At 45.9% G+C, this 26801-nt stretch overlaps 1 protein-coding gene across 1 annotated transcript in view; it reads left to right on the plus strand.

The window, feature by feature from the left end:
• STAB2 (stabilin 2) overlaps window positions 1-26801 on the plus strand; it is a 290004-nt gene that overhangs the window by 234501 nt on the left and 28702 nt on the right. The window contains exons 56-61 of the mRNA XM_078775203.1: window positions 7437-7586; window positions 8496-8600; window positions 10881-10988; window positions 17822-18015; window positions 22476-22620; window positions 24750-24883. Coding sequence (XP_078631329.1) covers window positions 7437-7586; window positions 8496-8600; window positions 10881-10988; window positions 17822-18015; window positions 22476-22620; window positions 24750-24883 — 836 coding nt within the window. The remainder of the gene's footprint in view (window positions 1-7436; window positions 7587-8495; window positions 8601-10880; window positions 10989-17821; window positions 18016-22475; window positions 22621-24749; window positions 24884-26801) is intronic.

Below are 26801 nucleotides of genomic sequence, written 5' to 3' on the forward strand. Positions count from 1 at the left end.
AAGACCCTTTAGGGCCGTTAAGAACCCGAAGACACTTAAGATCCCAAATACTCTTTTAGACCTGGAAGACCCATAAGTCCCCAAAGACTCTTTAAGACCCCTACCCTAAATGGCATCAACTTAACTCACCACTTAAATAAACCCAAGCTGGCATCACTTCAATTGTAATCCTCCCAATTAGTTGACCTTCATAACTCGGGGATTATAACTTGGAGATTTCTCAGCTACGGAAACCTTCACATCGATCCTGCTGGTTAATTTGTTGTGGTAATCTATACATACACGAATAAACACCGCACTTAGCACCAACACAGGCGGGGTTGAAGAAAGTGGGAGGGTGGGGTTGAAGAAGAAGAAGGATTGTCTGCTCAAGTTTGAATAAATAGTTTCTCGTTGAGTTTGAAATTCACAGATCGAACCAACATGTTGGAAATCCAATACGAGGTTTATGGACGTTATATATACTAGGGCATGCCCGTACTATATATATATCTAAAATTATATCCCCCCCCCCCCCTCTATTTACATGAAATGGTTTGGTCCATGAAATGTTTTGGTCCATTCGCAACGCCAAAGCGAACGGCGAACGCTTTACATGAAATGGTTTGGTTCATGAAATGTTTTGGTCCATTCGCAACGCCAAAGCGAACGGCGAACGGCTTGCGAGTACAGTGACAATCCCCCCCCCCCCCTCTATTTACATGAAATGGTTTTAATTAGTTTTAAAACATAGTTTAACGCCAACATAGCGGCAACATAGTTTGCCAACGTGAAATAAATGAATACGCTCTCAAATGTGCCGTCCGAGGCAGAGTGTGTTCGCCACGTTCGGCACACGCGATAGCTCGCTGCTCTCTGATTGGTTGAATCGTTTTTTGGACATAGCTCGGTAAGTAATTGTCCGATTAATATGAAACCTTGAAAAGGCACATCCTCGGGTCCCCAGCAATATACCTGGCAAGTTTAAAGTATATCGGACCCGTGGTTGTCGAGAAACAGCGGTCACAGACAAACAAACACACACACAGACACACACACACACACACACACAGACACACACACACACACACAGAGATTGCTGGAATTATAGATAGATAGATATATATATATATATATATATATATATATAAACGCGAGGTGTGTGTGTGTGTGTGTGTGTGTGTGTGTGTGTGTGTGTGTGTGTGTGTGTGTGTGTGTGTGTGTGTGTGTGTGTGTGTGTGTGTGTGTGTGTGTGTGTGTGTGTTGAAAATCAATCAAGTCCACAACTTTGTCCCATAGGTAGGTTTAATAACAATCAGATCTCTGGCATCATCCTGTAGAATACAATCATGCAATATATATCAGGATCGTGGCATCATATAGGAAGGATCGTTAATATTAGTCAATGCAAGCAAGCCTAGAATGTCTGCATGTACGTACCATCCGAGTCTACATGTCATAGAGTAAATGTCGCAGGAGTGGCCCGGAGTCGCGGACGTCCGAGGTCTTATAGATGCCTCTCAGTGGTTTAAGTGAGCATCACACCTGGGTTCAACTTTGATACATTTTCACTACATTCTCCCCGCCGTTAGAACTACACTGCCGCTAGGCAGGAAGCAAGCATGCGTCAGCATTAATTGATTAGTGTTGTCAGTCCATGTCAGTCGGTCCATCCGTAGCGGTCAGGGCGGCGAATTGCCCTGCCAGCACGGGTCCGGAAACTACCGGGTACGACATCCCCAAGCCCGGAGTCCCCTGCATCAGAGTAGCCGCTGGAGGCAGGCGTCGGAGGGGGCACCACAGTGCCTTCAGGCAGGGGTGTCTCTGGCAACGGGAGGGATGGCAGATGCTCCATAGGCGGAGCATCGGGAGAGTCCATACACTCGTAAATCGGTTCGTCGATGACCCCACATGGGGCGAGATGGCGTACGGAGACTGTGGACTCACGTCCATCTGCCGTCATTACACGAGCATGCTCAGGATTAGCCTGGAGTACCTGCACCTTATCCACTAAGGGATCGTACTTGCTCGTGCGAACCGCACGTTTGAGGTAGGCCGGCCCTGGCTCAGCGAGCCAACTAGGTAAAGATCGGATACTACCCGAGCTTCTTGGGTGGTGGAACAACTGTTCATGAGGAGTCTGGTTGGTGGCCGTACATAGTAGAGCCCTGATCGAGTTCAGCGCCGCAGGTAGTGACCAAGCCCATTTATCTAGGCCCTGGCGGAGGGGTCCTGAGGCTTAGCATGATGGCCCTCCATATAATCCCATTGAAGCGTTCGACCTGCCCATTCGCCTGTGGTCTGTATGGGGTGGTATAGCTAGAAGCGACATTATTCTGGAGCAGGAAGCTCCTCACTTCCTGGGACAGGAACACCGCACCCCGATCTGTATGCACGTATGCCGGATACCCAAACATAGAAAACAAGTTCTGCAGGCACCGTATGACTGTGGCAGCCGTCATATCTGCGCACGTGAAAGCAAAAGGGAATCGCGAGTACTCATCAACGATCGTGAGCAGATAACGAGAGTTACTCGACACCGGCAGCTGCCCTTTGAAATCCATCGCCAATCTCTCCCACGGTCTAGTAGCCCTGACCAGCGTCCCCATGGGAGGGTTGTAAAAACGCGGTTTGAGTTCCGCACATACAGCGCAGTCGTGACAGACCCGGCGGACATCCTCAACCGAGTACGGCAGGTTACCACGACGCACAAAATGAGCGAAACGCGTCACCCCAGGATGACACATAGTGTTGTGCAAAGCGCGCAAACCCTCCAAAGATATGAGACCAGCACACGTAGCCGGCCTCGATAAGGCGTCGGCGACCAGGTTATCCCTCCCCGGGCGATATTTGATGGTGTAGCAGAAGTCGGCGAGTTCGATACGCCAGTGAGTGATTTTCTCATTCTTAATGCGTTGAGCATGTAAGGTGTCGTACATAAACGCAACGCTCTGTTGGTCCGTGATGATTTGGAAGCATCGTCCGAGCAAGTACGGACGCCAACGCCGAATCGACTCGACGATCGCGTACGCTTCCTTTTCGACAGACGAATGCCTCCGCTCAGCGGAGGTGAGAGTCCGCGAAAAGAAAGCCACAGGGCGCCCCCCCCCCCCCCCCGGGAGAGAGTCGCCGCTATCGCATGATCCGAGGCATCACTTTCCAAGACGAAAGATTTGCGCTCGTCGATCGTTGCCACAGCGGCGCCAGCGATGTCGGACTTAAGGCCCCGAAAAGCAGCCATGGTGGCAGGGCTCATGGGGAATGCTTCGCAGGCCACAAGTGGGTGGAGTTTTGCGGATAAATTTTGCACCCACTTAGAATAATGGTGTTGGGCTAGCGGCTAGGGTGCCGGCTTAGGATCCTAGGATCCTGGGTTCGAATCCCGGTCAATCGCTGAATTAACGCCAGGGGCGTTGACTCAGCCTGTCATCCTTCCGAGGTCGGCTAATTGAGTACCAGTTCACTGGTAATTCCCTGCTTGTCGTTAAAGGCGGCAAAAAGGGTTGGCGTCAGGAAGGGCATCCGACCGTAAAACATTGCTTCAAAAAGGGGACCGAAAAACAACAACAACCACAGTTCCCGAAAAAGGCCAACCCCCGCTTGCGGGGAAAAATGGCCTCTAAAGGTGGTTTTTTTTTTGGTTTTTTTTAGAATAATGGGCGAACAGCCCGAGAGCATGCTTCAATGAAGCTCGATCGCAGGGCGGGGCCATATCGAGCAAGGGTCGCAGACGCTCCTTATCTGGAGCAACAGAGCCATGGGTCACGGTGTACCCCAGAAGATCTATCGTGCGCATGGAGTAACGACACTTAGCCTCATTCATGGTTAGGCGATACCTCTGCGCGACCTCGAGGAAGCACTTCAGATTAGCATCATGATGCCCCTGGTCATGCCCGCAAACCGTAAGATTGTCCAGATATACAAAGACATCTGTCAAGTTCTCCTTAGCAATGAGGTCGTCCATAGCCCTCTGAAAACAGGAGACCCCGTTCGTCACCCCAAAAGGTAGTCGGGTGAACTGGTATAACCTTTGACCCGATTCAAAGGCGGTATAGATGCGATCGGCCCCGGAGATGGGGATCTGATGATACGCACTACGCAGATCGAGAGTGCTATAGACCTAGTACTGGGCCACCTGTCGAACCAGTGCGTCCATCCCCGGTAGAGGGTGGGCATCCAGCTGTGTAAATCGATTAATCATCTGCGAATAGTCGATTACCATGCGTTTGCGATGCACTTCACTTCACACCACTAAGATCTGGGCCCGCCACGGCGACCGGCTAGGTTCTATGATACCTTCCTTTAAGAGCTGGGCCGTTTCCTCCGCAATGAATTGCGCGTCTGCTCGTGAGTAGCGCCGTGATTTTACCGCTACAGGTGTGCAGTCCGTGGTCATGTTGGGGAACAGCGAAAGAGGCTCAATTTCCATCCCTGCGAGTGCACACACAGCAAGCATATCAGTCCCACCAAATTCCATTTCCAAACGTCCCTGTCGCTTAAGAAAATCATGTCCTAACAAAATATCAGCACATAATGCAGGTAAGACCATGAGATGTACATCTGGAAATATGCGTCCCTTTATCACAAGCTTCAATCGACATTCCCCTTTTGTGCTGAGCCTAGGCCCTTGGGAGGCCATAAAGATCCGACGTCTTGTCCCAAGGATCTGCCATCCATGTTTTTGCACCAGTCGATGATCGATATAACTATCTGTGGACCCCGTATCGATTAAAGCCCGAGCAAAAATGCCTTCGATCATAAGTGGGATAATGGCCTGAGCAAGGCCGGGTGGACCGGCAGGTATTGAGCCATCCGAGCGAGATGATCGCGCCTCGCATGTAGATCCAACACCGGCTACAGTTCTCCGGTCGTTCGAGCAGCCTCCGGAGGGCGCTCGTGTCAAGCGCATTTCAAAACCGACTGCAGTTTGCCGTGCCAAAGCAGGAGCTTGTAGTTCGTACGAGCAGCCAGCGGATGGCGCTCGTGTCACGCGAGAAGGGTCGAAGCCAACTGTAGTTTCCCGTGCCGAAGCAAGAGCTTGTAGTTCGTACGAGCAGCCTTCGGATGGCGCTAGAGTCACGCGGTGAGTCTCAAAGCCATCATGAGACGTTCGGATACCAGCCAAGGATGGTCGCTCCGCGTTCGGCCGTGTTTGCGCCATTTGTTTTGGCGGCCCAATGAATCTCACCAAGGTCGAGCGTGCAGCCAGGGGCCCACGAGGAGGTGCGCCGCTCATCAAAGCCGGGTGAGGCGCCCCGCTCTGTGCTCGGCCCTTTGGCTCGGCGATAAGCCCATTCAAGGTCGCGTGAGTTTGTTTGCCCCGCGCAGCTTTTCGGCAAACTTTTGCAAAATGTCCTTTTGTCGAACACAAATGACATATCGCTTCCCGAGCCGGACACACCGACCTGGGATGTTGTCGATTTCCGCAGAAGTAACACATAGCGTTTCTTCCAGGCTTTGGTCCTGCCGCTGCGGCTGCCACCAAGCCGGATTCCGGGTCCTCCTCAGGAGAGGCCAGGGGTTCCGGCAGTGAGGTAGAGTCCGCTCCCGCGTCCTCGGCGGTAGCTCTCTCCGGTCGAGCTTGTTGAGAAGTCCCCGCAATGACACGTGTGTGGTCATAGGCGTTAGATTGTTCCCGGGCCTCAGTGTGTATGTGCGCCAGCCGTAAAGCTTCCGTGAACGTCAAGTCCGCTGTTTCCAAAAGTCCTTGTCTAATGGTTGAAGAGCTGATCCCAGAGACAAAGAATCGCGGACAAGGTCATCTTGGACTTGCTCATGAGTGTGTACCTCGGGAGTACTATCTGCGAGTAGACGTCGCAGCTCTTGGGCGAAATGATCCAGCGTCTCAGTGGGCTGTTGACTCCGCGTTGCGAGCAGATGCCGGGAATAAACCACACTTCGTTTCTTAATGTAAATTCGTTTCAGCTCTGTCACAGCTGCATTGTATGTCGTACACTGTTCGATTCCCCTGTAGACGTTATGGTGTACTTTAGTCTGAAGTACGTCTAGTTTCGTTTCATCCGTGACAGCGGCGTCCTGGGCTTTGAACTGATTGTCCAGTGTCTTGAGCCAATGGGTCAGCTCCGAGCCCGAATCCGCTGCTTGTGGGTCGGCGGCAAATATCGGTACCTGGATCATCCTGTGTCCCGCCATGTTCGCCTCTTGTTCTCGAGTGGACGGCGAGATTGATTGTTATTAAGTGTTGTGAAAATCAATCAAGTCCACAACTTTGTCCCATAGGTAGGTTTAATAACAATCAGATCTCTGGCATCATCCTGTAGAATACAATCATGCAATATATATCAGGATCGTGGCATCATATAGGAAGGATCGTTAATATTAGTCAATGCAAGCAAGCCTAGAATGTCTGCATGTACGTACCACCCGAGTCTACATGTCATAGAGTAAATGTCGCAGGAGTGGCCCGGAGTCGCGGACGTCCGAGGTCTTATAGACGCCTCTCAGTGGTTTAAGTGAGCATCACACCTGGGTTCAACTTTGATACATTTTCACTACATGTGTGTCCAGTTGTTGTGTGTCCGCGTTTTATTCAGAGATGGCTGAACGATTTTTACGGCATAGCCCATATGGCAAAGCCATCCAGAACAGTGTTTGTCCGTCTGTATGTATGTCCCCTCAAACGTATACCAATCAGAGCTGAGGATTTGGTCACATGACAGGGTGATGTGATTACGTCTGATGTCTTTACGGGGATACGGCGGCTGACTCTCCACACTCCGGCATTTTGATTCCAATTTCGTGCAGGCGGAACATATCTTCAAACCTGTCATATATCACAATCGCCATGCTCTACCTTTACGGTTTTCATTCTGTGTGAAACACAAACAAACCGTTTGTTAAAATGATCATCAAATATCGAAAGCATCGGCGTTACGGCTCTTCCATCAAAATGGTGCGTTTCAGCCTTGGGATTTATGCCTCACCTTCGGACCACTTCGGACAAATTAAGCCCATGTTTCTTCATACAGTAGTGTATTGTTTCAGTTGTATCGTTTTCGTAATAGTAATAATAATAATATAGTAAATATTACCATAACACTTTCATTCCAATGTCGTGAATACAAAGCTAATGGATTGAAGCGGTGTATGGTTCATGAATCAAAGATAAGCGGTGTACGGTACTAACAAGCGTGGAAGTAAGGAATTCCCCTCGGTTTTTTGATAGCATGTTATTAACCCAATCCTGGTGAGGTATATAGATTACAGTAGATCTTCCCTCAGTTCTGTAAGTAAAACTTACCTCACGGATATCGGGATTCCTCCAAATTTCTTTGTTTGATGTCATAAGCAGCATTAGCGACTGTTTAAAAAGCTAAACATATGTGTTTGTGGTTTATAATAGATTACAAGCCTGGCTACGCTGCTGTTAGATTTTTGGTCTTGTTTATTTAACATCCTCGATAAATTTGAGCATTCTGTCGCTCCTCACTTTGCAGCATGTCCAGGAGGTACAAGAAATCCCTGCAGAGGACATGGCAGCTGTAATGATGGTCTGGGAGGCACTGGAAATTGTACGTGCCATCCTGGGTTCAACGGCACAGCGTGTGAGCTATGTCTACCAGGACGCTATGGACCCAGCTGTGCAAGTCAGTAACCTGAGGGTGTTCTTTATTCTCCTCTATGTTCACAGGGTCCTTATGCAAGCTCCTCTGCTTGTTACTCATGTACTGATATGACCTCTGTCCTTAGCTTTCTTAAATGCAATCTCATATGCACGTCATTTTGTATCGAGAGCAGATCCAAGATGGCCGAATGGCGGCCATTTTGTTTCTTAAACGTGTCCCCAAACATTTCTCGGACATGCATGGACCGATCTTGTTCAAACATAGCACAAATACAATAAATGAGAGTATACATATGCAGAAGATTTTGTTTTGTAATCCGACCAAAGATGGCCGACTGGCGGCCTTTAACTGTCCAGCAAAATTACGAAAATCACGGGGGCTATGACATTTTATGTCTTTTTCTCCGTGTTTGCAATGTATGCGTCATCCTTCAGATGGTATTAAACCTGGCGTCCCGTCTGTCAACATTAATTGGTGGACGTTAAAGATCCCCCAGTGTCCTTTGTGAAGTGTAAGCGAGATGTCGCCGGCACACTGAATGAATTCCAAATTCCTGCTCAAACCTACAGGGGGCACAGCATCAGCAGCATCACCACACCCTTACAAGAACTGATGCGCACCCGCAGCCACATGCTGTATATGAACGATGAATGAATGAATGAATGTATATGAACAATGATGACCAAAAAGCAAACAATGCAGACATTTGTTGATTCTGTCCGCACACTTTCCCAATAATTATACTTGCTCTACCTGAAAATATATTTCCTTTCTCTGAATCCATCTGTGTGCTTGGCTGTTTCCTGTTTTACTGTCTTTTGTTCCCTCCTCTTTTCTTAATGAATGCGCATATGAAATGACAAATGACAATGACGTGCAAATGAAACGTTCCTGGCATGTATTTTTTTTGTTGTTATTGTTGCCATGCAGAGTGTGATTGTACCAAGAATGGCGTTTGTAATGAAGGCATTGAAGGCACCGGCGTCTGCTTCTGCAACGAAAGTTGGACGGGCAAACGTTGCAAGACCAAGCTTGGTGCGTATCACCACGTCCAATCAAAACTACAAATTACCACATTCCCGATTTCAGATGTGCCAGATTTCTGTAGATTAGCAGGTATTGCACAAATTATGTGTGTGAATTTCTCATCACGTGTGGTCATATGGTGGTTAGATGATTGCTGTGCTGGCATTCCTCCATCTCCGGTAGGCTTGTTGCGCCCGAAACGGGAGTAAATGTTCCACCGAGATGCAGTCAATGCTCCCCAGATCCTGGTCAAAGGACTCGGTGGGTAAACCCATCGTGAAATGTTGATTTTTCAGGACGAAAATATCAATGCTTTGGGGTGATCCGAGCGGCGGTTAAAACAACAAGAATATTCCACCAGCAAAAGGCGATCCAAAAAGCTGGAAGAAAAAAAACTCTGAGAAGTTGAAAAGTTCATCGGGTTGTCGTGAACAGCCAGCGGGTGGTGAAGTAACACTCTGCTAATAGTCCTAAGGGAAACCAAAGAACAGTGGAGTACAGTATTTACCCGCTCCACATTATCGAGCCTTTTTTGCTCCAAGGCCCTCGAGAGGAGAAAGTCTGCGTAAAACAAAGCCTCTTCTTCTTCATACTCGTGCTTCCTCCTGATGCATTCAGAATTGATTGGTTGTTCTTGGTTTTAAACCACGCCCCCACTAACCGAACGTTTACTGGGAGCGCGACAGCATGTGAGGAACAAGCTTGGTGAATTTATTCTGCCTGCACCGTCTGTTCATGTTAGAAAATGATGCACGTAAAACTAGAAGTCACTACAATATATATTTTGCAGTACACGTACTGGACGTAGTGCAAGCACACTTCCAACTTGACCTCGACTTTTGTTTCTTCTCGTGTCTAATCTAACAGCGGTATTAAAAATAATAACATAATAATAACACGACCCTTCCTGCCGCTGCCGCACACAGTGGGTGTACTAGTATAGGAAATATGAGAAATATCCGTCGATGAGAGTTGTCAAGTTCCTATAATTTCCTGTTGATAGAACTAGTGAGCGGTGACATTCACACACATATATACACACACACACACACACACACACACACACACACACACACACACACTTCTCCTTTTAGCAATAGATGCAAAAAATCTAGTATCATTTCTCTTGTCGTCCCAGAACAAACAAAAATATATATTTATAACAGCCCTCACAGGTCCCACCCGTCAAGCCTAACGTGGTTAATAATAAATATCATCTTTTTTAACTCGCCTGGAATGTAGTTTGCGGGAGCTTATGCGATGGCGCATCGTCCATCAGTGCGTAAACTCTTACAACTTCTTCTCCGCAACCGCTGATGGGATTGTGACCAAACTTGGCACAAATTATATTTGGTATGTTGTGACTAAAGTTTGTTCACGGCATTAAGAAAAATCGGGGTGTAAGGGGGTCTACTGGGGGGGGGGGGGTTCAAATTGGGTCCAGGTTTGACCCCCTGAAATTCTTATCAAAAACTACACATACAATTCCGATGTAACTTGACCACAACCTTCAACACCAATGATGTACCAAAGTTGCCCCCCTCCCCAAAGAAGGTATTGGCTCTTTTCTCTGAAACTACACGCACAATTTCAATGACACGTGACCACAACATTCTGTGCATCACCCATGATGTAATAACGTTTGTTCCCGGCATTTAAAAAATCGGGGTCTAAGGCGGTATATGGGCGTGTTGACCCGCCAAAATAGGTATTTGCTTTTTTCTCAGAAACTACACCACAATTTCAATGAAACTTGACCATAACCTTCATCACCTGTGATGTACCAATGTTTGTCCAAGGCATTTGAAAAATTGGGGTCTGAGGAGGTATATGGGGTAAGGGTATATGGTATATGGAGGTATATGGTAAATACCCCCAAAATAGGTATTTTTGGGGTTGTTTGTGTAAAGTCTTATGATTATGTCAGTATGATTGTACATGCTGCCCTGTCTTCTAGCAACCAATGAAATTGGTTGAAAATACCTTTAGTCAGTGTGGTATACTGCTTTATTCTATCAGGCGAGCGCCAGGGGTATTGCCCCTATTTTTTTTAATTAAAGCAGGAAACGCATGATTATGGTGTTTGATTACCAACACAACAAAGGTAAATTCTATTTTAAATATTGATGTACACACGTTAATCAGCTTTTTGAATTTATAATTCAAAAGGTCAGATTGGAAGCACCCTTGCAAAAAAAAAAAAAAAATTGATATCCTAACTGGCAGGTGTTATTTTCATAGCAAAAACAATAAAATCACACATGTCCAACTGACGTGTTGGATTTGCAGAGCGGCCACCACAGTGCAACCCAAAGTGCCACAGGAAGGCCATTTGCACAGCGAACAACACTTGCCAGTGCTGGCCATTCTACGTGGGTGATGGCCTGTCATGTACAGGTGAGTTCTCTCCAAAACGTCATCACCATAATCTTATCAATAGTCATTGTGTGCCACACTTTCTCTCTCTGTCTCTGTCTCTCTCTGTCTGTGTGTGTGTGTGTGTGTGTGTGTGTGTGTGTGTGTGTGTGTGTGTGTGTGTGTGTGTGTGTGTGTGTGTGTGTGCGTGTGTGTCGGCGTCGGCGTAATGTCGCCTTCAGGGTCATTGTTGCTCCTTTTATGATATATACACGATTATTGAAGTTCTTCAACCTGGACAAATTCTGTGATGGTACTGTCACGAGGACATCATGACTGGAAATCCAGAAGGGCCTCCAGCCGTGCAAATAAGTCATGGTCAAATGCTGTCACCAAGCAGATTAAATGATGGAACAGCAATGTGTTGCCCTGATGAGTCCCACTAATGTGTCCCACTAATGTCAAAAAGCAAACAAACAGATGAAAAGCAAAGCTACAGACTACTTTTGCCCTTATTGATACCATCACGGTGTTTGTCCAGGTCGGAGAACTTCAGTAATCGTATTTGTAGAGCTCATGACTGATTAAAACAATGGTGATGCTTCCTGCTTGTGTTTGGTGGAACAGGAGACAACGTGCCCAGGTGTCAGATGGCACATGTTGGTTTTAGATAAGAACTGCCATCCTCACCATGTATCATGTAGACATGTAGACATGTATCATTAACCAGGCTATGTCTGGCGAGAGACAGAGAGAGACAGAGCAATTGTTATGTCTGGCGGGGTAGAGCAATATGTAGAGCAGCTAGATTTGAATAGGTAACATGCTTCGAGATGTCGCGATAGCTAGAACCCACTATGTACCTTTAAGTTAGTATGTGTAGGCGTTTTGTCGGTAAGATGTATACTTGTGAACCTACCAGGAGGTTCGTGTGTTAAGTAGAGTTAGGGATTAAAGAGTAGTGCCCTTGTATGTCTCACCTGGTCAGCCAAACCTTTGTCCCTTTTGGCACCGCAACCACATAGACATTCCAACAGGTCCTTAGCACAACACTAGTATAATTACCGCCCTTCCCTGACATGACTTAGGAAGGAAACCAGGCCTGGACACCGCCGCATGGCCGCCGCCATTTACACCTCTGACAGGCCTATCCACCTCGAGTGCCACGTGATGTGGCCACACCACAGGCCTGTGATTCGGTGGAGGCCACTGATTGGGTGGCGCACCAAGGCTGACGTCACCGCCGCGGAGTGATATGAGGGGCGGCAGGACTTTTCGTGAATGAGTGAGTTGGCAAGCAGAGATTAGCGAGCGCCGAACGCCATTTTTGGGGTTGGTTGGAAAGAGTGAGTCTGGAGAGTTAGTTGGTTTAGAGAGTTGGTTCAGAGCAGTTGCGCGGCAGTTGGTTCAGAGCAGTTGCTTCTGGAGAGGAGTTGGCCAGCAGTGGAGTTCGGACAGGGAGAGAATTGTGAGAGTTGCTTCATTGGCCTGAACTTGGCTCGAAGAGGCACTTGGCGTGCAGTGGACTCGTGCTCTCTTCCCCTTTTTGCCATTCTTCGTCGTTCTGTGTTCGTGCCCGAGTTGAGGGTTGACCTTGTGTGGAGCTCGCGGGCCTGCGTTGGACGCGTGGTGCTTGGTGCAGACCTCGTGGGCGGCGAGAGGATCGGAGCTTGGAGCGAGGCCTGGTGGTGCTCGGAGGCAGTCGGAGAGGGCCGCGTGGGACGCCGAGCGGGGTCGTGTTACAAGGAAGTCGACCAGGGACAGATAAGACTGAGCTACGCGTTCCCCCCTTACACGACGAGACGTGTTATTTTGGTATTCTTTTCCCTCGTCTCATATCCAAAATCTGTTGTGTGGGGACATCCCGATTAGGATATTTATTACCGGCGCATGCTTTTCCTGTCCCACCATTCTTTGTAATAAACCCTTATATTATTTTCTGTACATATACCTGAACGCAATTTCCGTGTGGTTGATTTTAACAGTTAAGGCTGCAGGGGTCTCGCCGCTTCCCTCCATCCCACGCACTTTGGTGTAGCTGTTGGTTTTTGGAATCCGCCATTGAGTTTTCGCCTCGGGGGCTAAGGCCTTCACGATTGGCATCCGTGACCACCTGATATTAATCAAAGGCGGCCGCGTGACAATATCAATGCCATTGTCTCTCTGTGGCTGTCTGTCTGCCTTTCTTCCTTATGCATGGTCACATCTTTTAAGTTACGAACTCCAAACTCAGGATACAAATACAACTTTGTGGGGGGGAGGGGGGGGGGTAACATAGGCTATGTGGCCGTGGCTTCAGGCGGGGGTCTTGGAGGCCGGGGTGAGCATAAATTCCTACATGTAAATGTGTATAGTATAGCGCCACCTGGTAGTGGTGGCAGAGGGTATTACAATTTCCTTCTTTAGCCTGGAAACACTGAGGTTAAAGCACTCTTTGCATAAATACATCCTCCTTCCACCCTCCCCATCCTCCCCTCTGCCCTCCCCACCCCCAAATGAAGGGCCTGTCAAAGCTCCCCCCTAAATATGTATATGCAGTATGTCTCTCGCCATCCCCCTCCTTTCCCCCTCCCCTCCTCCTCTCCCTCCCCCTTCCCTTCCCCTTCCCTTCCCCTTCCCCTTATGCTGCTGCCCTGTCTTCTAGCAACCAATGAAATTGGTTTAAAATACCTTTAGTCAATGTGGTATACTGCTTTGTGTTGCTCCCACTCTTTCTCAATCCGATGGCCAGACTCTCTTTATATACAGCACTGGGCCTAACACTCTAGCCACCACTAGGCCGAAGCATCGGAGAGGTTGGTTATGTAAATGAGGAACAAGACTGGGCCAAACACTGCGGGGAACTCCAGCCACAACTGGGAGTGGAACAGAAAGGATTCCATTGATGAGAACATATGTCTGAGGAGACAAAGAGACGTGACAATTAAGTGGTCCATTAGCGAAGGGATGGGTAGGCTCGTCTAGTATGCAGTCGTGGCCAAAAATATTGGCACCCTTGCACTTTTTTCAAATAATGCACCATTTGTTCCAGAAAATTGTTGAAATTAAAAAATCTTTTGATATCCACAAATGTATTTCTTTGGTTTTCAGTTTAACAAAACAAAAAAAGCTGAAAAAATACTAAATATTAGCTGATTCCACACAGAAATCCAAAAATGGCCCGGACAATATTATTGGCACCTTTTACAAGTTGTTAGAAATAATTAGATTTCAAGCAGCTGATTCTCCTTTACTTTCGAAATTAACTCACCTATGCTGAGTCGCAGGTGCCTTCAATATAAAAATAACTCATTCAACCAGTTTGAATGGAGAAATGGAGTCATTCTGCTGTTTTGTGTCACTGTGTACCGCAATGAGCATGGAGAATATAAATAAAACCAGAGAATTATCTGAAGAGGTCAGACACAAGATTGTAGCCAAGCATGGACAATGTCAAGGCTACAAGTCTATCTCCAGGGACCTTGATGTTCCTGTGTCCACCGTACACAATGTCATCAGGAAGTTCAAGGCCCGTGACACTGTAGCCAACCTCCCTGGACGTGGCCGCAAGAGAAAACTTGATCGAATATTGCAGCGAAGGATTGTTCGAATGGTGGAGAAAGCACCTCAATCAACTGCTAAACAGATTCAAGCTGACCTTCAGACCGAGTATGACAATTTCAACTTGCACCATACAACGCCAACTCAATAAAAGGAGGTTATATGGTAGAAGTTTTCCAAAACACACCTGAACAAGCCAAAACCCTTCTGGGAGAATGTCCTGTGGACAGATGAGACCAAATTAAAAAAAATTTGTAAAGCACACCATCTCTGTTTACAGAAAACAAAATGAAGCAAAATGAAGGGAAAGGGTACACAGTATAAAGCAAATGAACACGACTAGCAATTTCAGAAATGAAGTTGGAGATTGAAAAAGGTGGATTTGGGATGTATTAATGGGGGTAGAAAAGATCAAGGTTTAGGATGGGGGAAGATAAGAGATGGTGATGAACAGCTGTTTTAAATATCTGGAGGGAGGAGAGAGATTGAATAGAGTGTGGGAGTTTGTTCCAGAGGAGGGAGACAAGAGGAATGAAAGAGTGAAGGTGAGCAGAGAGTCTTGATTTTGGCAGTTTCACCAGAAGAGGGTTGCTAGCAGATATTGTGGTCCTGCAGGAAAATTTGGGGGACAGAGCACAGACAGAGCACAGACAGAGCAGGGCGAGCGAGGCCGGAGAGGAGTCGGTAAAAGACAGAAAGACCACCAACCTGCCTGCGGTGAGAGAGTGAAAGGCCCTCAGAATCAGCTTCATCACAGGAGATACCAATGATTCTGAAAGCTTTGGTTTCAACAGCCTGAAGCCGAGCTAGGTGTGAGGCAGGAGCACCAGCCCAGAGGGGAGAGCAGTATTCCATTGAGCTGCGGATGAAAGCTTTGTATGTGGTGAGGAGCTCAGAAGTGCCCAGAAAGGACTTCGCATGATGGAAGATGCCCAGTCGGCGACTGGCTTTGGAAGCCAGCTTTGAAATGTTGTTTTCCCAGGACACATCATGGCAGATAGTGAGACCCAAAAGTTTGAGTGACAGAACTTATTTGAGAGGATTGTTCAGTAAGTGGATGGGAGGGTTGTCCAGACGGTCTTTACGGAGAGACAAAGTGAGAGTGTGAGATATCTCTGGATTGAAAGACATATTCCACTTGTTTGACTAGTTTGTGATTTTGTCCAGGTCTGCAGCGAATGAAGAGGCTGCTGCATGCCGATCTGAGGGTTGAGATATGGAGTGGAGTCATCAGCAAAGAAATAGAGAGGATTTTCCAGAGTCAGAGAGATCATTAATGAAGACCAGAAACAGCACAGTGCCCAGAACACTGTCTTGGGGAACTCCATCCTGAAGAGGAAAGGGAGATGAGAGAAATCCATTCAGGGCCACAAGTTGACTATGACCAGAGAGGAGGTCGGCAAGCCATGTGTGGAGGTTTCCATGGATAACATAGGAGGAGAGTTTGGTGAGCAGAGCAGCGTGCCAGACTGTATTGAAGGCACGAAATATGTCAAGGGAGACAGCTCTGATTTCCTGTTTGGCGTTGAGACAGCAGAAGCAGCATGTCCAGAGTAGAGTGACCTGGTATGAATCCAAATTGATGATCGGAGATCAAGTCATTGTAGAAGAGGAAGGATTTGATATCAGAAGCGATGATGGATTCCATTATCTTGCTGATGATTGGGAGCAGGCTGATTGGTCTATAGTTGCAAGGATTTGTTTTCGCACCTTTCTTGTGTAAAGTGGTAATGTTGGTTGATTTCCAAGCATATGGCAGATGACCTTGAGCATAAGAGAGGGTGAAGAGAATACAGAGACGGTGAGATAGAGAGGCAGAGCAGGATTTTAGGACCCATGCGCTGATGCCGTCTGGTCCAGTTGCATAATCAGAGTCGATGTATGACAGAAACGTATCCACCTTTTCAGGAGAGAAGGACACAGAGTCCTGGAGAAACTGGGTTCGATTGGGTAAGGTGGGTATAGAGAGAGATGGGTTTGGGACACAAGATTTTGAGGCAAAACACAGAGTTGAGGCATTTGTCTTTTTCACATGCAGTGTCAGCTGTGTAGCCATTTGGGGTAAGGGAGGGGATGGAAAGGGAACAAACACCAGAAACGGATTTGACCAGACGCCACCAGGATTTGGAGGAGGCTGACAGGTTTGAGAGTTCAGCCTTGAGAGTAGAGAGATATTGTTTCCTGGCTCTCCTGAGGGTCGACACACTCTTGTTCCAAGCTTTGTGAAAGGAACTGAGATTGCCTTCAGTTGGATTTGCCTTCCAGGAAGAGAAGGCAAGTTGTTTCAGGGCAACTGCCTCACCACAAGATTCAGTGTACCATGGACGGGAGGGAAGGGTATAACAACTGAAGACGAGATGGTATAAATCTGTGCATGAGAGAGAGAGCAATTTACTTTGGAAGAATTCCCAGGAAGAGTTGATGTCAGAGGCAGTAGAGATGGGAGACCAGTCCAGATGATTATTGATGGCTGCTTGAAGACCATGCCAGTCAGCCTCAGTGAAATGCCAGACTCGTCGGTGCTGAGGAGGCTTTCTGAGAATGGCCAGAGAGATGTCCACTTTAACAAGGAAATAAACGGATTGGAGCAGAAGAAGAGCAGCAGACATTTGCAGGGAAGTTAGTCATAACCAAGTCCAGAAGAGAAGATACCCCATTGACTGAGATCCGGGTCAGGAAATTGACAGATTCTGTCAGTCCCAATGAGTCGCAGAAGTCCTTTTCTGAGGAGAAATGGCTGGTGTGAGAGGAACCCACACCCAGCCAGCTGGCATGATGACAGTTGAAGTCGCCACATATGAGGAAGAGAGTTGGGATGAGTGTATAGACGTTGGTCCATGTTGTCAGACAGGGAGATGTAAATGGAGTCATCACTGTTTGGAGGACGGTGCAGAACGCATATGAACAAAAGGTGGGAGCGGAGAGGAAGCCATAGCGAGAGGTACTCCTGGAGGTGTGGTGGGGAGAGGGCAGTGCAAGGATAATGAGGAAGATAGTTTTTGATAAAGATAGCAAACCCACCACCAGGGCAAGGCTCAGGTCTATCATAACGGAGGAGGGAGTAACAAGGGAATGTGAAGTAATGACCATTCACTCCTTTGTTTCAATGAACAATCAAACAATCATTCACTTGCTTCTTAGCCCATGCATCTGTTGTCCCACTGTCTGTATGTTGCCTTTCTTCCCATGTGACCTACTGTTCTTCCATGAACTCAGACTTTGTATGCAAAAACTTTCCTTCCCATCACATTTACCTCACTGTAATTCCTCCATCCTCCCAATTCCTCGCCTAATATTGCTGTTCTGAATGACTACCTTATTCTGCTTGTTTACAGTATTCCAACGTTGTCTCCAGAGAAATGGTGGCTGTCATCCTAAGGCTCGTTGTATACAGAAGAGATTCCTTGTTCGCTGCAAATGCCGCCAAGGCTTTGAGGGTGATGGGCGGGTGTGCAGACCACAGGACCCTTGCACAGATGGCAACAACGGTGGTTGCAGTGAACATGCCAACTGCAAGAACACTGGCCCTGTATGTATGCACATCACTGTTGTGGACATTATCCATGGCTCGATTCTTAGCCACAGACACAAAAGCAAAGACACCTAATAAACAGCTTAATAGAACAGAACCCAGCCACATTAAAGAAGAAGAAGGAGTGGAGAGATGATTGTCTTTCTGTCTGTCTGTGTGTGTGTTGCAATTTTTCTCAGAGATGTCTGAACGAATCTTCATCAAACTGCTAGAGGTTCCTCAGTGAGTGCCTGGGAGTGTTTTAGGCAAAAAAAAAATGAAAGACAAAAGTTGCATTTTTTAATCGCTCTAACGTGAATCGCTCTTACGTGCCTAAGCCTTTGTATCTCCATGAAAGAAAGGTATAATATTTACTAATCCCTGACGCCATTCCTTAGTAGATGTAAGGAAGTCTTTTCGGCCCCCACAAAAATAGGGAAAAAACAAAATGTGATTTCTTAGGAAAAATGCCAACAGGATTGTTGTTGTTTCATATGCAGCCTGTGGCTGCTGGTTGCATCATTTCTCTGGAAGCACGTTTGTGCCACTGATGCAGTGCCCCAATTTCCAGTGAGATGGTACTCAATTTGCCGACCTCAGAAGGATGACAGGCTGAGTCAAGACAGCTGGCGTTAATTCAACGATCGACCGGGATTCGAACTCAGGATCCCAGAATCCCAAGCCAGCACCCTAACGGTTAAGCCAACACTAGGTTTGCCAACAGGATTAGAACAGCACCAGGCAATGGTGGGTACCCCTACTGGTATGTTCAAGAAAACCTCTGTGCTTTAACTTCAACTCCAAATATAATAAACTCTTATATTGCTCAAACCAGCTTGTATTTCTCTTACTCGTAAGTAGCAATAATATAATGACAGATTCACACTAAATTTGCTTCTAATTTTTTTTTTTTTAAACGAGCACCGTAGTGCAATTTGCAGTGATAAGTTATCCTTGATAGTTCACTCTCACTTTCGGAGTGTCCCATATTCGAGATAATTTCAGAAAACACACCGCAATCATGAAATTCCATGGAAGGTTTTTTTTATGCCTCCGCCGACAAAGTCGCCGGAGGCATTATGTTTACAGGTTGTCCGTCCGGCTCTCCGTCCGTCCGTCCGTCCGTGGTAGGTTTTCGTTGCCGCGATAACTTGAGAACGGCCAAATGGATCTTATTCAAACTTGGCACAGGTATGTATAATGAGGTATCGATGAACTGATTCAATTTTGGGGTCATGAGGTCAAAGGGCAAAGGTCAGAGGTCATGTTAGGTAAAAATACAGTTACCGCGATAACTTATGAACCAGTAATGGGATTCTGACCAAATTTAGTACACTTATGTAGAATTATGTAAAGATGAACTGTTTAGATTTTGGGGTCAAGAGGTCAAAGGTCAAAGCCTGTAATAGGTCTATAACTTGAGAATGGCTGAAGTGATCTAATTCAAACTTGGTACATGTTTGTATGATTTTGTAAAGATTAAGTGATTAATTTTGGGGTCACAGGTCAAAGGTCAAAGTCTGTAATAGGTCTCTAACTTGAGAACGGCTGAAGTGATCCAATTCTAATTTGGTACGGGTATGTATAATGATGTAAAGATTAAATGGTTAGAATTTGGGGTCAAGAGGTCAAAAGTTATAGGTCAAAGTCTGTAATAGGTCGATAACTTGAGAATGGCTAAAGGGATCGAATTCAAACTTGGTACAGATATTATAATGATGTAAAGATTAACTGATTAGATGTTGGGGGTCCCGAGGTCAAAGGCCAAAGTTCAGAGCTCAGAGGTCATGTCTGGTAAAAATGTGAGAACTTGTGAACAGCTGAAGGGATTTATATTAAAACTTTGTACAGGTATGTATAATGAGGTAAACATGAACTGATTAAATTTTGCGGTCAATAGGTCAAAGGTCAGAGGTCAGGTCATGTAAAAATGTGCTAACTTGGGCACAGCTGAATGGATTTAAATCAAAATTGATACAAGTATTGTAATGTTGTAATAATGTGGGAGGAGGCATATCAGTCGACGTCGTGATGTCGAAGAGTGCCATTTTCGTTTAACATGAAGTTAAATATGATGTTTTAGGACGTTACCCCAATCAGAAAAAATATTTGTAATGTGATACAATTTGACACTCAAAAGCTGTCAAATTCATGATGCACACTCTTTCCTTCATAGTAGAGTTCTAAGCCCGGTGTTCGCTTAATCTTTACGGTTAAGGTGGCTGGCTTGGGATCTTAGGGTCTTGAATTTCAGCCCATGTCGATCTGTTGAATGAACACTAGGTGGGTTGACTCAGCCTGTCATCCATCTGAGGTTTTAGTCACCTGACCCACTGTTGTGGACCCCCCGTTTGGAGAGGTTCTTGCTTAAAAGGGTCGAAACCTCTATGAATAACAGAGACCAGCTGATGATCCCATATATCAATTGCTTAAAGGTTAATTAAGCCCTTACTTTAGGTAAGCAACTATTTTGAGGCCTCTATTTACAATAGTTTAAGTATACGGTGTTGTATAATTTGTGTAATTTACATCCTTTAAAATTAAATGTTCATATAACAATTTAGGAATAGCTGTTTCTCTTCAAAAAATGATTGGACTTGTGAGGAGCAGACTTGTGAAAAAACAATGTGTGCACATGACTGTGTGTAAAACACTACATTCTTGATATTTTACCATGAACATAATGCAAACAACAACAACAGGCATTTTAAGGCCATTTTCCCTGCTGGAGCGGGGGTTACCTTGTAGGCCCCATGACAATCTTCTCCATTTTGCCCTATGTTCTGCATCTCCCCTTGTTAACCCCCTTGCCCGCATTTCTTCTTCCACCATCTTTAGCCAAGTCTTTCTCGGTCTTCCCCGTCCTCTACTTCCTTCTACATTCATTTCCATCATTCTTCTCAACAAGTCACTTTCATCCTTCCTCAACACATGACCAAACCATCTCAACCTGTTTCTCTTCATGCAGCATCCATCACAGGCTCTATTCCCATCATCTTTCGCAATTCATCATTTGTCTTCCTCTCTCTCAACGATATTCCACACATCCACCGAACCATTCAGCCTTCGTTGCTGCTCTACGTTCATTACCCATGTCTCACTCCCATAAATCATAACACTTCTCACACATGAAGCATACACCTTTCCCTTCAGCTTCAACGACACTCCCCTCCTCGTCAGCACGCTACTCAGTTCCCGAAACTTCTACCATGCATATCTCACTCCAGCAACTGTTGCCGAGTCTGATCCACCTTTTCCATTCAACATGTCTCCTAGGTAGCAAAATGTTTTCACACCTTCAAACCTCATGCCGTCTCCAAGATCCAACTCAACATTTCCTCCATCTGCAGCTCCCTCTGTGCACACCTTACACTTGAATGTAGCTGCCACACTGGTTAATGACCCTCTCAGACCACTACATTTATGATGAACCCACTCAGCGCACATTGTACATTGAATGGAGTTCACTCTGACAACCTTCCTGCACACAGCACATGGCCACTTCCAAGTTCTTTCCACCACACCACATGCTTTACCACCTGCCATCACCTTCGTTTTTCCGATATTCACCTTCAGACCTTTTGTCTCCATACATTCCTTCCACTTGTTCATTTTCTCCTTCAGTCCATCCATACTTTCCGCAATCAACACCAGATCATCTGCAGACAACAGCTTTCATGGTAAACCCTCCTTTACATTCCGAGCCAGCACCTCCATCACAGCTACAAATAGTAGTGGACTTGGTACCGACCCCTGATGCACTCCCACTTTCACCTCAAACTCACCACTGTTCCCGTACTTCGTCCTTACAGCTGTGCGCGCTCTCTCGTACATTGCGATCACTACTCTGATCAACCATTCCTCCACTCCTAACTTCCTCAGTGCCCATGTCACTACTTCGCGTGGAACCCTATCGGATGCTTATGCCCCAATAACTTTATCGCTCTATACGAGCCACAGTCCAGAGGGTCACCTTTTCCCTTGTATAGAGGGACGAGGGTACTCAGTTCCCAATCCACTGGAATGCGGCCTTCTTTCACCACCAGATTACAGATCTCTGGCATTCTCTTCACACCCTAACTTCCTGCTGCCTTCAACATATCTCCCACAACTCCCATCGGCCCTCCCGCTTTTCTACTCTTCATTGCTTTTATCGCTTCCTTTACTTCCTTCTCAGTTATCTTCTCTGCCGGTCCTAAAACTGGGTTACTCTCTATGTTGCCAACCTATTCATTCTCTGCATTCAACAGCATTTCCATATATCTCTTCCATCTTCCTTTAATTCCATCTGGGTCCACAACGATTTGTCCCACTTCATCCTTCAAGCAACTCACCCCCATCACATCGCACCTCTCTTTCGCTATCTCATTTGCAATCCTGAATACCGTATTTAAATTCATTCATTGCAATGCAATCCAATGCATTTAAATTGCCCAACCGTTCACAGGCGGTTGTTTTTCTTATGCCATACATTTCAGAAAAAGCGGCGCTGCCAGTGCCGCACTGGTTATGTCGGAGATGGAGAGCAGTGCCTGCTTGTTCAAGAATCACCAAACGACCGATGTATGCAAGACAATGGAGCTTGCAGTGCCTGGGCAGACTGCACAGACCTGCACCATGTTGGTAACAAAATTGCACCATGCTGGTGGACAGGAAGGGAAAATGAGTTGGTTGGAGTGAGGAGTAGGAAGTGAAGGTACAGAAGTGAAGGAGTTGGAGTGAAGGTACATCTATGGGAAATGAGGTGATGCAAATTGAAATTACCCATCTGAAAAAGGTAGCCTACAACACTGGACAACAAAAAAACTTTCCGTCTGCTACTGATGTAAATATGGTTGTCTTTCATTCATTCGAGCATGCTGATTCCAAATCTGAAGTCAGAGTTGACCCAGCACATCAGGATTTTTAGATACCGGTACAGAAAAATGACATTTTTCAGGAATTGTTTATTTTTTTAAAAATCAAGCACATTGCACAATTGCACAATATAAACATCGTATAATGTACGGAAGAGAAAACCTGGTAGTGTAGTGTCAGCTTGTATTGAAGGTCGTCTTGCCCTAAGCTGGGTGGATAATTTGAAGTTTTGGGCTGTTTGTGCACTTCCTGTTTTTAGAGACTGTGATTTTTATCGCCAATGGCTTCCTTCACTGCTATGGTATTAATAATAATAATAATAATAGTTACACTTTGCTTTCTGCTAAAATATCATCCTTGTAGTTTTGAGACAAAATTCACATTATTGGCTCATTCGTATCTCGGAATTTACTTTGCTGAGTTGAAACGGAAGAAAGGATAAAACGGAAAATTCCTCGGCATCCCCTGTTCATTTCATGAATGACACCCCACTGCCACACAAAAAAAAACATTTCAATCACAATCAAAATCAATAAAAAGCACGAATGTGTGATAATCTGATGGTAATACGCAGTATTGAATACGCGACGGTAATTTAATGGTTAATAAAATGCCGCCTGAAAATCACGTGACACATCTCGACCAATGACGTGGCGAAGCGGCGACATCAAAAGATGGCCAGACTCTCTTTATATACAGCACTGGGCCTAACACTCCAGCCACCACTAGGCCGAAGCATCGGAGAGGTTGGGTATGTAAACGAGGAACAAGACTGGGCCTAACACTGCGGGGAACTCCGGCCACAACTGGGAGTGGAACAGAGAGGATTCCATTGATTAGAACATATTGACTGTGAGTGGAAGACATCAGAAAGCCACACATTAAGATGGCCTTGTGTCCCACAAACGAGGAGTTTGGCAAGTAGAGCAATAACCAAAACTTTCAAATGCTTGAGATGTGCCCAGGAAGATGGTCCTGATCTCCTGTTGGATATATGACGACTTCAACTATTGTTGGGAGAAAAGCATCCAAGTTGGATTACTGGCAGAATTTTAACCGTTGGTTAGAGATGAGGCTATTTGAAAAAGAGCAGAGTCTTGAGCAGAGTCTTGTTGAATAGGAGTAATGTTAGCTATCTTCCAGGTGTCAAAGGTGATAACTCGGGTAAAGGGAACAGAAAGAACATTTGAAACAATGACATTTGTGCAACCTGGGCCAATCACCAATGCAGGGTTTAAGCTGATTTTAACTTTGTCTATTTTCTCGGATGTGAAAGGTAGTATGTACGAGGATGTAATGTGGGAACAGATCCAGGTTGGGATGAGTACATGAGATTTGGCAGTGAATACTGAGTTGAGGGGTTCTGCTCTATCGCAGAGTATCTGGTGAGGCCATTTTCGATTTGCGATGGAGGGATAGATGGACGTGACAAGGCACCACCAGGAATTTTACGGGAGAGTAAAGTTGGAGAGTTCAGCCTTGAGATTAGCACTATGACGTTTCTGGTATGTCTAAGGATCGGCAGACACTTATTGCAAGCCTTTCGGAGTAACCTAAATTTGTCCTCGTGTGGGTTACTCTTCCACAATGAGAAAGTAAGCTGCTTGGCTGCAAATGCCTCACCACATGATGTAGTTTACCATGGCCTATGCAATACTCAACAACTCTATTAACATTAACAGTCAGCAAAAAAACCCCGTGCAAACAAGACAATTCGGGGACAGATTCACTCAATTTTAGAAAACGGATTCTCGAAACAGAGAAGATGGCACCTGGTCACAAGGACAACCGAGGTCACATGTTAGCACATTTGAAAAACAATATGCACATAATATACAACAAAATTAGTTTTCTTGTGTTACTGATGTCACTGTTACTTTTTCCTTTTACTCCAGAACAACAAGCTGGAGTGTACCATATACAAAGTCAGAGTGGGCGCTACCAGCTTACATACAAACAGGCAGGGTTGCGCTGTGCAGCGGATGGAGCAACACTCGCCACATTTGATCAGCTCTCAAGGGCACAACAAGTACGAAACACTTGAAATTAGACGAGCAAGTATTTTTGCCATACTCATCAATTGCAATGGAGATCTGGTAGCTTGCCAACACAACACTTTGAAAATAACTTTGAATTGTTTTTATTTACTTTAACAGTCATTTTGATAAGTTTATCTCAAGGATTTAAGAAAATTCAGGACTTCATGTTTGTCCTTTCCTTCATTGACAACCAAAGGAACGGAATAGTTCGTGTGAGTGTATAAAGGAATGTGCTACAAGGATTATGAATGTGTGATTGATAATATGTGTATGTACAGACTTGGCATTTAATATGGAATATTTTTTTTGTGGGGGTGAACTTACTTTTCAAGATGTCTTAGAACCAAAAGTTCATTGGAATTATGTTGAAATTATTCCAGATTTTGTTAATGTGACCTTTAAAAGAAACAAAAACCACATTTGACATTTCGAAGCAAATAAATTGATCCTTGAAAGTGATGTAAACTGATATCGAACTCAATTCATGGACAGTACTGTGTTAAACTTTCCAGAAGTATCTCTTTATTTTGAACATTAGCCAAAAAAATTTTTAACAAAAACAAAAGTTAAATTATGGCTGGGATTACGGACAGTAAAATTACAGTTCAGTACTTCGTGTAACCCTCACGAGCATTCAGGAGAGCACGTACACGTTGAGGCATGCTGTTCACGAGATTTGCCAAGGTTTGGACAGGAATCGCTTGCCATGCAGTGACAATAGCCTGCTGCAATTCACGCACAGAGGCAGGCTGCTGGTCCAAATTGTCGATTTGACGTGTTAATTCTTCCCACAAGTTCTCTATCGGATTCATATCCGGGGACATGGCAGGCCACTCCATATGCTCTACACCACGGTCAGCAAGAAAGTGTTGGATCATGCGAGCACGATGAGGCCGTGCATTGTCATCTTGGAAGACAAAGTTTCCTCGAAAGGCTGCACGAGCAAATGGAAGCAATGTTTCTTCCAGAATGGCCCTGTGCTTGAACTGGTTCAGGTTTCCATTCAGAACAACCAGGTCAGTTTTGCCCCCTGCATGAAAAGCAGCCCAAACGGTTGCCCCACCACCTCCAGCTTGGACTCTTGGCACTATACAATCTTTGTTGTAGGCTTCATGCACTTGTCTGCGCACTCGGACGTGGCCATCTTGACGATAGACCAGAAATCTAGACTCGTCACTGAAGATCACGTGATTCCAGTGTCCTGGCTGCCATTGACGGTGCTCTCTGGCCCACTGCAATCGGCGCTGGCGGTGTTGTCTGGTCAGGCGTGGCTTTCTCAGGGGATGCCTGGCACGATAGCCTGCTTGAACCAGTCGTTGGTTGACTAGCCTTCTGGATACAGGCACATTTGTCAGTTGCTGCCACTCAGCCCTAAGCCGATTAGCTGACTTGGTACGGCCATTGCGGACTAACCAGTGCAGCTGGCGATCATCCCTCCTTGTGGTTCTGCGGGGACGTCCTGGCCTCGGTATTGGAGTAGGGACACCCCTCTGAGCATTTTGTTTCAGGATCTTTGACACCTGACCTGGAGTGATGCCATACTGCCGAGCAATAGCACGCTGTTTCATGCCGTAATTTCGTAAAGCCACCACTCCATGACAAACAGCATTGTCGAGTTGACGGACCATCTCCAGAGGAAGCGGCAATAACTTTTGGAGACGTGCAGCAGTTGTTTTCCACGAATAAAGAACGCAACAACCCTTGTATACCCGACTGTGAAGCCAATCATCAAATGCACCTGTCCGTACATTTTGCCACGCCACCTGTGATATAATCCTGTTGTTGACTTCTTGCTGCGACAGACAATCAGTGACATGGTTCTTTTAACAAATAAATCACCAAAGTGTAAAAGAAACTCACCAGATTGATATACTGAGTTAAGAAAGTAAAGCCAAGTCAAGAAAAAAA

Source organism: Myxine glutinosa, chromosome 4 (genome assembly GCF_964187855.1).
Source record: "Myxine glutinosa chromosome 4, kmMyxGlut1.1, whole genome shotgun sequence".
Taxonomy (NCBI): Eukaryota; Metazoa; Chordata; class Myxini; order Myxiniformes; family Myxinidae; genus Myxine; species Myxine glutinosa.